This window comes from Patagioenas fasciata, chromosome 2 (genome assembly GCF_037038585.1).
Source record: "Patagioenas fasciata isolate bPatFas1 chromosome 2, bPatFas1.hap1, whole genome shotgun sequence".
Classification (NCBI taxonomy): domain Eukaryota; kingdom Metazoa; phylum Chordata; class Aves; order Columbiformes; family Columbidae; genus Patagioenas; species Patagioenas fasciata.
In genome coordinates, this window is record NC_092521.1 from 167,698,626 (window position 1) to 167,711,951 (window position 13,326).

The window sequence follows — 13,326 nt, forward strand, 5'->3', positions numbered from 1 at the left end:
GGTGACCTTCCTTCTGTGTCCACATGAGGTTGGTGGCCCTCTCCTTGCCTTTGAGCAACCTTCCCACTGCATCACACTGACCAAGTCTAATCTCTCCCTTCAGCAGCTGAATGGGGACAGCAAGTTCTTGTCCCACTTCAACCTGTCCTTGCAGCCACAAGGCACGTCAGCTACATGAGTCCAACCGCCCGGAGCCATGGTGCTAGAGAAACAAAGGCACCTTGTCCCACAGCGATGCGGTGAATCACACCATTACATCCCACTGCTACAGCACACACCCTATCAGCACCGGGAGGGATTTTGTGAATATTTGCCTTGATGCAGCTAGGAAATGAGCAACATTTTGGGTTTACAGAGGCAGAGATGGAAGTATTTTGCTGAATTCTCAGCCTCCCACAAACCATTTTGCATCTTAAACATGAATGCATCCTTTCCTAACCCTGCAAGGGTTAGGAGAGAGACACTGATGCTGAACATCACCCCATTTCCCAAAGCTGTAACCCTCTGATCTTCATCACGGCAGAGACAGGAATCTTTTGCAGTAGGACCATAGTCTCCCATAAAACCATTTCAACAGCAATTCAGTAGCATCCACCAGCAGCCAGATCCCACCTGAGCAAAAAGTCCATCTTACCATGAGTTGAGCTGTCAGCAGGATATGTAGCCATGTGAACAGACAGAGGAGCTGGTGATGAAAGCTGCCTGTTCTAACTTTTCAGCTGCTTTCTTTAATCACTTTAAGGGGAGGGGAAAAAAATAAAAGGAGGGAAAAAAAATAATCAAGGAAGTAATGTTCCTCTCCCAAGGTGCACTGCAAAACATTCTTGGTAGACATGGAAACCCCTGGCAGGCTGCCATCGCTTGGCCAGTCTCCACATTAAATTTCAGTGAGCAATTCAATACTTGCATGGCTTTTAGAGAATTTAAAGGGAACGGCAGCCACGGATGGGTGATGTGGTGGCCACTCCCTGTAGGCAAGCGTTTGGGGTGTTCCTGAGTTTGCCTTCAGCTCTGTGGGGAAGCTCATTATGCTTCTGAGGTGTACAGGGCAGGCAAGTTATGACAGAGCCATCTGAAGACAAACCCAGCCTCCACACTTCTACAAAGGAGGTTTCCTAGCCACAGTCTTCAGGGACCGATTGTAGCCTTCAAATCCCTAAAGGGAAGCTGTGAAGATAGAAGGAAAAATGTTTCATGGTGCTCTGGGGATTAAACTGAAGTTAAAGGTACTTAAGAAGATTCATTCCTTCCTTCTCCTGGGTTCTACTTTCTCCTGGCTCCCAACTCTCCTCCACTGCCCTGGGGCTGCCTCTTCTTTGCTCATCGTTGGGCTGAAGAGCGATGAGGAAGTGGGAGAACTCCCTGGAAACCTCCAAACACCTGGGAGAGCAGGGAAGCGCATGGACTTGGGACCTTGCTGCTCTGCAGGAAGAGTGAGGAGAGGAACCCTAGAAGTGACCGCTGGAGGTCATGTGGGCTCTGAGGGTGGCTGGACAAAGATGGTCCCACACAATGGAGACCCTCCACCTTCCCCCAGATCCCTTATTCCCCCTTATTCAGGGACATGCATTCTGTGTGGTAAAGGTTTATTTCTTTCTAAATGCCGTAGCAGTGCTGTAACCCTGCACGGTGCCCATCACCACAGCTTCAAGGTGCTTACAAGCACATGGATGGAAGGAATCGATGTGCACCCAGTAGAACAAGCAGCATAACAGAGCCGTGACCTTCACAAAAGTTACCCACCGGCTACATCTCGGATTTCCATCAACAGTGCCTGAAAACAGCTTTATGACATGTAAGTGAGCATGAGCACACAGGACACTCAACTTCTCTCTTCAGGAGGTTTCTCACAAAAGAGGTTTGCATTAGAAATCGCTATTAAGGAATCCCACCTGGAAAGGGACTGGAAGAAAGAAACCTGGAGAGGGACTTTTTGCAAGGGCATGTAGTGGTAGGACAAGGGGTAATGTCTTTAGACTGAAAGAATGTAGATTTAGATTAGATATAAGAAATAAATTCTTTCCCTTGGGGGTGGTGAGGCACTAGAACAGGTTGTCCACAGTGTTGGTAGATGTCCTATCCCTGGACTTGTTCAAGGCCAGACTGGATGGAGCTTTGAGCAACCTGGTCTAGTGGAAGGTGTCTCTACCTGTGGCAAGGGGGTTGGAACTAGATGATTTTTAAGGTCCCTTCCAACCCAAACTATTCTATGATTCTATGATCAATGAAGCCAGAATAAAGCGAGATGACTCATGTCCCTATTCTTTTCTTACATGCTCAGTGCATTTCCAGGGAGACCAGACCTCAAGTTCCTCACAGCTCTTCATCCTTTTACCAACCAACCCAAATGCAGGCAGAGAGTGGGAGATGAGTCTGGCAAGAGCCACATCCCCTTTCAGTGGTTTGACCCCTGGGGCTCTTGCTGCTCTGAGCCAACTCGCAGGGTTCAGGACCATGACGTTCTCCCAAATGGCATCGTTGTGCTTTTACTTTGCAACAATGCCAACACTGCAGGGATTGGCCAAGTGACACGTTTAGCGAGAGCCACATTTCAATTATTTCCCAAGAGGATGCAAAAGGCACAAGCTATAAATATGAAGCTTACAAGTTTAACAGTGCCTGTGGTTTTGCTCAGGGATTGGTGGTCATCCACTAATCGGCGAGTACATAACAGCATGTGCAATATGGGCTATGAGTAACGTTCTCCAGTGAGGGGTCATGGCTGGTAGGGCTGTATATGGGAAATTATGACTATTTCCCCTCTCTCTGTGAAGCGCACTTCCTCGCTGTTGCTAAATTCAGGAGTTTTGCAACACTTTTTTTGTTTTTTCTCTACAAAATATCCATATGAAGGGGTCAGGTCAACAAATTAGAAGTAGATGCTTGCATATAAAGAGTTTGTTGTCTTTGTCATGAAAGAAAACTTAAAAAATAAATAAATCAATTAAAAGCACTCTGAAAGTTTAAAGGAATAGAAAGCCAACATGAAATCTTATAATTTAAAAACCCAGAAGGAGATTCTTCTCTGACCTGCTCCATGTATTTTCGTATTGTCCCAAGGGAAGAAGCTGAAATGAAGTTACAAAGTGCTGAAAGGTCTGGAGTCTGCAGAAATCCACGTATTTCATCTTTTTTTTTCCCTGAAAACTAAAGGAGGCACTCTGCTTCAGTGACCCATATATAGAGTAAGAAATCCGAAGGCTGGAAAAAGAAGATCAGGTTTGTTTGTGCTATTTTTGCATAGTTCTTGGCACAAATGTTTTCCAGCAGAGGTTTGATGCCACGGCAAACCTGGTTCATGAGCATACGGCATCAGCTATGGGAAAGTCACAGCCTAACGTGCTCAGACCATTAAATAAAACATCAACAAACTACACCTCTTGAAAACCTGCATATAAAAGGGTGGGATCAGTGTTGAACTCCAGCCCATGAGCAAGACACAATAAACTACGCCCTGGAAATAGCAGCCCAGAGGCTTCAGGAGCTTGTACTGTGTTTGACCCAGGGCACAGCAAGTGCATTTCCACAAGCATACAAGTGCTTAGACAATGTTTTCTAAAAGGAAACAGTCTCATAAGCAGCAGTGTTTCGTGGATTTATGCCTTGTGGTTGCATTTGCTGGTGTCTGGCAAGACGCTGGCACAAAACAAAGCTCCCCATGGTTCAGTTGGTCGTAGCATCTCTGCTCAGTGTGCATCCAGCAAGAATTGTCCACACACTGTCCTTCTTCCTTCCATGGGTCTATAACTGATTCAGCTTTTTACCCAATGGCATATTTTTTAAACGAAATGCACAGAAACTCAGTGTCTTCGAGATGATTGTCCCTTGGCCAGTTTCAGCTAAATTAAAACAACAAAGTCCACAGGATGGAGGGCAGGGTGAAGGGAGGAGGATAGGGTCAAGAAAATATCACGTCCAAAAGCCCCGTTTCCTTAAGAAAGCGAGCTGAAAAACATTTAAACCAGCTCGATGAACTTACAATCTTAGAGCCCCACAGTGGATTTTCATTGGGGAAAGGAGGACCAAGCTGCACAACTTCTGAGGCAGAACCATAATTCCCTGCCTCAATGCTGCCACCGTCTGTTGTCTGCTGACAAGACCTCATAACACAGCACCCTGGATTTACTTTCCCAATTCTTATACCAGTCTTCCTAGCACAGTTTCCCATCATCTCATGCCTGGGAGCACAGCAGCCGACAGTCACCCTGTAAACCTGCAGTGAGCATAAATGTGTCAAAGAACCGAACAGCTGCTTTTCCTCTGAAGCCATGCACATGTTGGCATCACTCCACCCTCCTCTCCTCTTCACAATCTAATCAGTAATGCAAACCTTCAAGCTGGCTTGCCTATTTGAGCTTGTAAAATATTAATTTGCTACAGAGCTCTTTTTTTTTCTCCCTGAAATTGTGCTCGATTCTCTCAAAGTGCTAGAACACAAGAAGCAGAAGTGATGAGATCCTTCTAGATCTCATTGCTTGTTTTGTTGATGAAAATCCCAAGCTTCTCCCGGTAAAGAATACTACAAGAAATGATGAGTATGGGAGAATATAGTAAACCTGACTGATCCAGGCCCTGTCCTCCCAACACTCTTTTTCACTCTGTGGATGGAGGTTTTGTTCGCTCCTTGGTGGAAGGACAGTCCAGTTGAGAGTCCCACGCTCCCTCAAACCCTTTAAACTGTGTTTTCATTGCCCATCTGATTCAGATAATTTTCTTGAGCCCCTCAAGCAGAGCTGAGCTGTAGATGGTGGCTCTACAGCTTCAGCTTCTACAGCCTGCTATGCACATGCTCTTCCCAGTTGCCTTCAGCTCTCTCCAGAGCTCAAGCCCGGGTAAAGTTACAGTCTGTAGCATCACATCCACAAGATCCTTCAGGGATGAAAAATGCTTTTAAAATCCCAAGATGTCAAATACTCATGTCTAGTAACTCTGGACTCTGCTAGCATATGATGCTGATGATGCATTGTCTTGGCGTACAGCCCTTTTTCATTAGAGGAAGAGAATTCTCTCAACAGGCCAGGAGAAAAACAAGAGCAAGAGAGCTGGAATCAGTCAGGCAGCTGTTAAGAAAAAAAATTAAAGAAATCCAGGATCTTAATGAGTGAATCGCCTTCCTCTGGGGGAGCGGCGAGAGCTCTGAGCGCTGCTTTACTCTCCGCGTCCCCCGTCACTAAGCCTGGCTTGAGGAGCAGCAGAGCACTCTGTAAGCGACACCAGCCTAATTAATTAATGACTCCCCCGGCGTCAGCTCTGTGGCTGCTGGATTAGAAAGAAAAGCAGTAAAGAAGGGCCAGGACAGCACGCGACCGCTTCTGGTAAATGCTGAAGGCTGCTGAGAGCTCGCTGGGTTATTCAGAACCTCCCCTGCTTTGGGCTACGACGACGCAGAAGTCGGAGATCAACTGGGGAGAGAAGATGGCGTGGGATCCACCCTTGCAGCATCCTCTCTCCTGGGTGAGGTCCTCCTGCCTCTTCTTGTCCTGCTCAAGAGCTGCCGTGGCACAGTTAATTGAGGTAAGGAGCAACTTGTTTTACAGACTGGGGGGCTAAGGGTGTCCTGAAATAACGTTGTTTTCTTTGCACATTGCACAGGGGGGACAGGTAGCGCGGACGGCAGGGAATTTAAGGTGGCTCCAAGGAGTTAGAGGCTTTCTCTGGGAGATTCTTGTTGCCTTCTGCTGGCCCAGCACTAGAAGGAAGGTGCTTTTAAAATGCCAATAGTTGCTGAGGATAGTCAGCACTTAAGGGCTGCTTTAAGCCCCAAAAAAGGGCTTAACACAATATAAAGGGCCGAAGTCACAGCACAGCATTTTCCAGCCCACCACTGTGTGTCCAACAAGTGCCCCACATCAGAGGCTCAGGGAAAGAAGAGAAGGAGCAGACATGACCCAGGTGATGAAACGGCTTAGGTTAATGGATGGACTTGATGATCTTTAGGGTCTCTTGCAACCAAAATGATTCTATGATTCTGTCTTTGCTGACCGTGGATGTACCTGCCCAAGTTAAATGTTTGGGCTGCATTTTTCTTCTTCTATTTCCATCCCCTTCCCTCTAGTTCAGCAAAAACATTAACTTTTGAAGACATGCTCCTCACCCACAGCTTTGCTTCAGAGCTTTCTCCTGAGGATGACTACACGTTCCCATGGGCCCAGCTCCCTACAGCCAAGCTGGGATGAACCAGGAGGGAAAAGCAGCTTCACAACCCAGGTCTACACCCTGGTAGCAGTTAGAACTTCTTGCCAGCAGTTTCAGAAGTGAGAGTCCTATCTGGAAGAACAGCCCCCTAGTATTATAGTTGCCAAAAATGTGGCAGCCCAGCCATTTTCAACCTCTCCATCACTTTTCCTAAGGTCTGAGCCACCAAAGAGGCAGTGGCTGCATTGGCCCGAGGTCAAAGCCCCAGAGCTGCAGTGCCAATGAGCAGCATGTTCTTGCAGCACAGTTTAATCCGCTCAGATTGCTGGATTTAACTAAAGTGCTCGAAAATAGAACTGTGCAGGCGTAGCTGTGCTAAGGGCTCTAATGGGCTGGCATAAGAAAATATTTATTACAACTTTTTAAAACTTTTCACCCCTGATTGCTCTGCCCCTCCTCTGGCCTTGCATCAAGCCGGGTCTGATCTCAGCCTGTGGTCTGCAAATCTTAGCAGTTCATCACCAACACATCAGAGACAATGACAACCCTGCTGAGTTAATATCCCCACTCTGTGGCCAATCCTGCCCTGACACTCTGGTTCTCTCATTTTAAAGTTACTTAATTCAGGATTTTCAAATGGAATAACAAACCCATCCTATCTGACCACAATATAATACGCCCAGCAAGGCAAACAGGAACCTAAAGCTCCTTTACAAACTCACACATACTCTCTGCTGTAGACATTTTTTCACATTTTTCCAAGCTGTTCAGCCTACAAGAGCTCTCAAGGTGACAAGCGAGGCAGAACTTTGTCTTACGGAGCACATTTTGCAAATCACGCTTCACTGAAGCCGGAGCAATGTGCAGACACAGCATCCACCCCAACCAGAAGATGTTCCCTCATTATATTTCACAGACACAGATTTACAGGAGTTGTCCTCATGACAAAGAAAAACAAAGATAAATGGCAAAACTACAAAAAATATTGCAGAACAGGTGTAATTTTATGGTCTGCTTTACTTCTAGCAGACTTTCTTGAAAACCTGTCTGCTTCTTATAGCATTTCAGAAAGAGCAAATCTCATCTGGAAACACAAGCTGCACGGTAGGTTGACTACTAGGTATGGTAGTTATGAGATTAGATGAACAGTCTGTTTCTGTATTTCTAAAAGCAGATGAATTACAGGCTGCTCCGAAGCCCTGCAAGGACTTTTTACTTCAAACAATTACACTATGCAGTTAGCCTGAACAATTCAATTTATGCTAAGCCAGCCGACCAAAGCAAAAGGAGAGAAAATCAAAGGGGCTGGGCATCAGAGCATTTCAATGAGCTCAGAAACAAAAACCAAAAACAAACAAAAAAACACACAAAAAACCCCAAAACAAACAAAAAAAGCCCACCAAAGCAAAACAAAAAACACATGCAGTAATAAGTAAAGAAACAAGAAGATGCTCTTGTTTAATGGTATTCAAGCATTTTCGAATCTGCAGATTTATGTGCACTTTCCACTTGGGAGGAAAGAGGCAATAAAAGCATCTGAATATTGAACCTAATTGCATTGACAAAAAGCTTTCCTCTTTCAGAGGCCTTCTGGAAGATTTCTCAGCCCCTTAGGTTGAAAGTTAACTCTCCAAGGGTTTGCAAGCCACCCTGGCACCTGGTAAATTTGGAAATAGCTCCATAGGCTGGGCACTGCCCCATTGGGTGCACCAGGAGCCCTCCTGGAAGGCCCATTGCGGAGGGACCTCCAGCACCCAGAGCTGCAGACTCTTCCTCAGGATCCCCCTGTCCAAGTTCAGCTGTAGTTTTCACAGATTTGTGAAGTTACACACCCACATAACTCTACCAGGGCACCCTTTAGTGCCTCCATATCCTGACCTTTAAAATGCATTCACGTGTTCAGATGTTAGCAGGTGTCAGATAAACACCTATAATACAGGGAAAAGGCTCTTTTCCAGCATCACACCGATGTTCTAGCAGAAGGCTGAAGAACAAGAGAACACAACTTTGCCTTTTCCTTTTGCATGAGACTGCTCAGACATATTCAGCTCCCATAAAATAACACTCATTACATGAAATGCATATAGCACTGGCTTATTCCTTAGCTTTCCACCTTCCCCATAATTTCTCCAAGAGACCCAGCTAGGATAAAGCATGTATTTCAAGAAACAGGCATCTCATACAGGGATGGAGAGACAATGCAATAGCAGAGTTTATATTACTACTGTTTTTGCCCATCAGACCTTGTTCATGCCCAAGGGACACGCTGAAAGAGAATTAGGACAAGTGAGGGAGGGAAGAGCGTGAACGTTTCCAGTGTCTCTGAAATAGAAATGCCCTTTCTTAGAGACTGGTATTAACTCCATCACTTCTTAGATTCAATCCTCTTCTCAGCCTGGGCTCAAAATTAGCACCATGATGTTTTGTGATTATTTTGTAATCAGCTTAAGGAATAGTCTGCTCTGCAGCGTAAGAGGAAAACCATCAGGGCTTTGCTTTGGGAAATCACAGGGAAACCTCTATGCTTATCTGAGTCATTTTATTGATACTAAATACTGAAAAACCATCTGGAATAGACCACAGTTTCCAAGTCACCCTCATATGGCTCGTTATTTAGCTCCTCATTGAAACAATGATCTTCTCATTCTTACCCAATGATTTTCTCAGCCCTCATTTAATTTAATTGTGTTTTCTCCTTTGTTATAAACATTTCTGTCTGTCTGCAGCCCCCTAAAGGAGAGAATCAGGGTAGATAGAAACAAACATAAACCACAGAAGTCTGAAAACTGGGCCGTTGCATTGCCTACTGTTTTGTAGCAGGTGTCGACCTCTTTTGGGTGGACATTAGGCCCATCAGCCCCATGGGTGCTCTGCCCCCAGATGTAAAGTATTCCTCATGGAGAAAACAATCAGGATAACCTGCATCAGGTAAGGTCTTAAGAGACCTGGATGGGGTGTGAAGTTGGACGCTGAGGTGTGAAGACACATCGCATGTTAAAGATGTAGCATGTGGTTTAGTTGATTATCCCCTTATCGAGTCAAATTCTGCATCTTTCAGACCTTTATTAAGCTTTGGGTTGGAGTTTAGAGCCTTCTAGTCAGGAGGTGAAACTCTGTCCTAGGAAGTCATGTAAAATAAGATCTTCAGAAACTTTCTCAGACCAGAAAAAGTTGCCCCTTCTCTCTACCAAGAAAGGAAGAAAAATAAAGATACTTCTGATATTCTGTCATTCTATCTTGAACTCCTTGGAAAAGCTGCAACTCAAACTTGAGAGTAGGAAAAAAATAACAACAGCAAAGCCAAACAATGTTAATATTTTCTACTAGTTATGAATGGCTGCAGTGGAACAAAGGCAGATACTGATGGAATTGGGGAAGAAGATCACTGCAAGATAAATTAAAGGTCACTTACAAAAAGTGAGGTATTAATTAAAGGTTTTCAGATGTTTTATGAGTCCTCCCACTCTGAAATGGCCATATAGACAAATGATACATTTGATACAGAGGGTGTTAAGTGGTGTTCCATTTGTACTACACTTAGCTATATATTGTTGGGCTCTAGGGACAGTAACCCTCATTTGTAGCCTCCAAGTGAGTGTGATGGATGTGAGGCTGTAAGCAACAATCTGAAAATACTCATGTGAGATTGTAGTTTAAATGAAGGTAGGAAAAATTACTGAGGAGTGATAGCGGACTCCTGAGGTTGATTTCCCATGTGGATACATAGATTTAACTCAATAGCTAACAGTAAAAAGAACAAAGAAGAGAAAAACAGTTCAGGAGAACATACACAAGCAACACATGATGATTTGAGAGGTAAGTGTTAGCTTTAAGAATGGCATCTTTAAGGAAGATACCAGTGTTTTCGGTCAGCTGGATTCAAAATATTTTAGAAAATTATAAAAAACATTTTTCTATAAAAAATTCCTTGTCATGTTGTGACTGAGGAAACAGACTCAAGAGAGGTGGGCACAGAGCATTTGAAGTCACTGGACCCTCCCAGAACCAAAGCTACATAAACTTTAAGAAACAAACAAACCAACCTCAAAAACCTCTGAGAATTTTTAGAATTTTACTTATATACACAGGGATTGTATCTATAACTAAATAGATGGTCTCTGCTAATAACTATCCTGAATTCTACAGCTATGCTAAAGAGGCTGTTGTGCGACTGCTGCTGTTCTCAGATGAAAAGAGGCATCAGGGTTCAATCTGAAACTGTTGTTCACAGGACCATGAACCGGTCCAGATATGAAAAAATCAGGTTCCCATTGGGAACTAGGGATGCTGGAGATCTGAGACCACAAGAGAGTCCTTTGGTCAAACCAGGAGCAGCACTGGTGCAAGCAAACCTCATGACCAGGGCAACAACTATATCTACACCTTAATTCAACATTAATTACTAGATTCATCATCTATCACACTTATATTCGATCATTATGACCAGTCTTTTTTCTTTCTAAATACACAATCACATTATATTGGCCCTCGACCTGTGAAGTCACAAATCAATTATCGTTATTGCATTTTTGATGTTGCATCTGGACTCTGCCAGGGTTTCCCCAGCACTGCAGAGGATTTTGGTGGCCTCCCTAGGCAAGTTTTGCCTGAATGGAGATCCATGGCCAGATTGTCCATCTCCCCTTTGTTACTTGGAAGGCAGGGCAAGTAGAGAGTGCAGACGTGCGTTTATTTAAAGCTTAGGCCACCAGAACCATCTCTAGCCTTTAGATATCTGTAATCAAATGCAATTAGGAATAAACCTTATTAGTTTTTTAAAGCCCAGCCATGCTGCAGGCAAAGCAGCAACATCAGTCAAGCCTAATTAGAAAGGGCATGTTAAAAAAATAAAAATAAAATTAAAAAATCGCAACTTGAAAAGCAGTGCCTTTTACAATTTTGTGTTCTTTGCTACTTAATGAAGCAAATAAAACTCCTGCCTCCAGCAGCTGTTTCCCTTTCCACTGAGGACAATACTTCTGCTTCCCCTACCATCACTGCTGACAGTTTCTACCTGCCTGAAATGAATCAGAAACAAAGCTTTTTTTGCCTTTTTTTAATATATAGTTAGAAGAACCTGTGTCAAACTGTTCTGACCTAAAAATGCATCTTGCCTGCAAATGATTTAGTGTTTAGGGGTTTAGTAGATGTTTTACCACCCTAAGTGTCCAATGTCAGTTCAGATCCAGCTCATTACAGGGTAGTTTTTCCTCCTCCCAGCCTTTGCTGGGCACTTGGAGAAGCTGAAAGTTGGTGACTGTGCATAATGTAGAGATTCTTTTTTCATTGCTGAGACACACTGGGATGAGGGAAACATGTCTGGGCTTCACCACACTTGGGGACAAACCGTCCAGTTGGGCTTAGTTCAGTCTTCAATGGAAGCAAATGTTGTGCCTCCACAGCTAGGACAAACTGCCGTGGTGGGTGATCAAGCAAAAGAGAGACCAGAGCATCATGAACATGGTCCAGCCTTGACTCCTACTTTAGGTCTTCCCAAAGCAGCCCTAGAGGGTGGAGTAATTGGAAAACTAAAGCATGGGGCAGTAATGGGCCACCAGCCTCTGTTCCAGCTCCTGCCAAGGAGCTACTTGATCCCTAGAACATCCCAAAATCCCTTTGTATCTCTTCCTTGCCACCTTCCCCAGAGATTAAACAAGGAATTGGGTGTCAACGGTGGAATTTACCTGCTCTGAACCAGGCATCTAGAAATTGGACACCTAAATCTGAGCTAGTCACTGTAGGCTCCACTAATAATCACTGAAGAGAAATAATAATTTATTCATCACATCTGGATAAGTTTCCTCAATGGGATGAATAGCCCTATGTAAGTGCCACTTTCTTTCAGACATAAATAACCCTGGAATAACTATTTTAGGCTTAACTACTCTTACTGTGCATTTTTAAGCACCTAAGAAAGGGTAGATGCGTTTTCTTTACAGCAAGAGATTTAGCCTGAAGGTTAAGACACAAAAGTACATTTCCACAGTATTGGCATCAACAAGTGATCTGGGTGTCTCAGCTTCCATGGGAGATGTAGCTGATGCTTAGTAGAGGCTAAGGGGCTGTTCCACTGTTCTGCAAGAGACACTGTAAGCAGCAGTCCAGCTCTGGTCTCAACATTCCTCATTGGTATTGACTGGGGGTCTGTTTCATGTCCCTAAACATAGCAGTCTAATCTTATTTCAGGCACTGGTGCTGTACCCCCACTGCTTTCCAGCTGCTGCTCCAGAGAGTGCAAGTCTTGCATAAATACTACATGGAGTATTTACCAAGACCTACATCACTGTGTCCTTTACATTGAAGTTTAGTACCCTAAACTAAGCTATAAGTTTCTCTTTTATGTAATATGATTATACTCTCTTTCATCCCAGAGCCTCTTCATATTTCTTTTCTGCTCAATTCTTTTTCTTCCTGGGGCCCCAACATCTTTATACTCATATAGGCTGCCCAGACAACTTTGTGTTTGCAGTGTTGTAGTAAGATTAACCTCAGGTGTGTTCACATCATTTTATTTGATATTCTTTCACCTGCTTGTCTCCAGAAGTCTTTCCCTGTTGAATTATTATGCAACTGTTGCTAATGCTGCTTCTTGCCTGCATTTTCTGTGTTCCTCACATCTTCCTTCATCTAAAGAGTTCTCTGAAGGCCAATATCTTTTGCAGAAGACTTCCTCATTCACTCCAGTCTTCTGTAGTCTTTTGTTTAGCACAACTTCTTTGCATAGATAAAGCAATGCTGTTGGTCTTCATAGCAAATATAACTTCTTCATCCATCTGTCCACCTTCCGCTTCTGGACCACGCTGGTGGCCAAGGACACAAGTTCACCCTTGATGGAACTAAGATCATTTCTGCTGTGTTTCACCTCCTTACATGTTTTCCTTTTGTCCCTGATCCAATCATTCTATTATCTCGACGTTTATTGCCAAGCACAAATCAATAACTCCAAAACTTGACATTCATTCCCAATCACAAATCAACAGCTCCAAATCTTGGCATTTGTTGCTAAGCACAAATCAGCAGTTCAAATTTATTGAAGCTACTAAGAATTACTTTCATTAAGATGTTTATTCCTCCCAGTGTACATGTCATCTCAAAGCTAAGAGGACCAGATGTGGGCCAGTGGTGCATCTTTCATCCCACTTAAGAGTTTGGACACCTTGTCTAATCAGCATGTGTAACAATGCAAACTTA

General features: G+C 43.9%; 2 protein-coding genes across 2 annotated transcripts in view; one reads left to right on the forward strand and one right to left on the reverse strand.

Moving 5' to 3' along the window:
• Positions 1-736, reverse strand: part of ALS2CL (ALS2 C-terminal like) — a 51,644-nt gene extending 50,908 nt beyond the window's left edge. Inside the window, exon 1 of the mRNA XM_065830837.2 lies at positions 635-736. Within this exon, the coding sequence (XP_065686909.1) occupies positions 635-637 (3 nt within the window). The 5' untranslated portion in view covers positions 638-736. The remainder of the gene's footprint in view (positions 1-634) is intronic.
• Positions 737-5,041: 4,305 nt separating this feature from the next.
• TMIE (transmembrane inner ear) overlaps positions 5,042-13,326 on the forward strand; it is a 36,699-nt gene continuing 28,414 nt past the window's right edge. Inside the window, exon 1 of the mRNA XM_071805547.1 lies at positions 5,042-5,514. Within this exon, the coding sequence (XP_071661648.1) occupies positions 5,320-5,514 (195 nt within the window). The 5' untranslated portion in view covers positions 5,042-5,319. The remainder of the gene's footprint in view (positions 5,515-13,326) is intronic.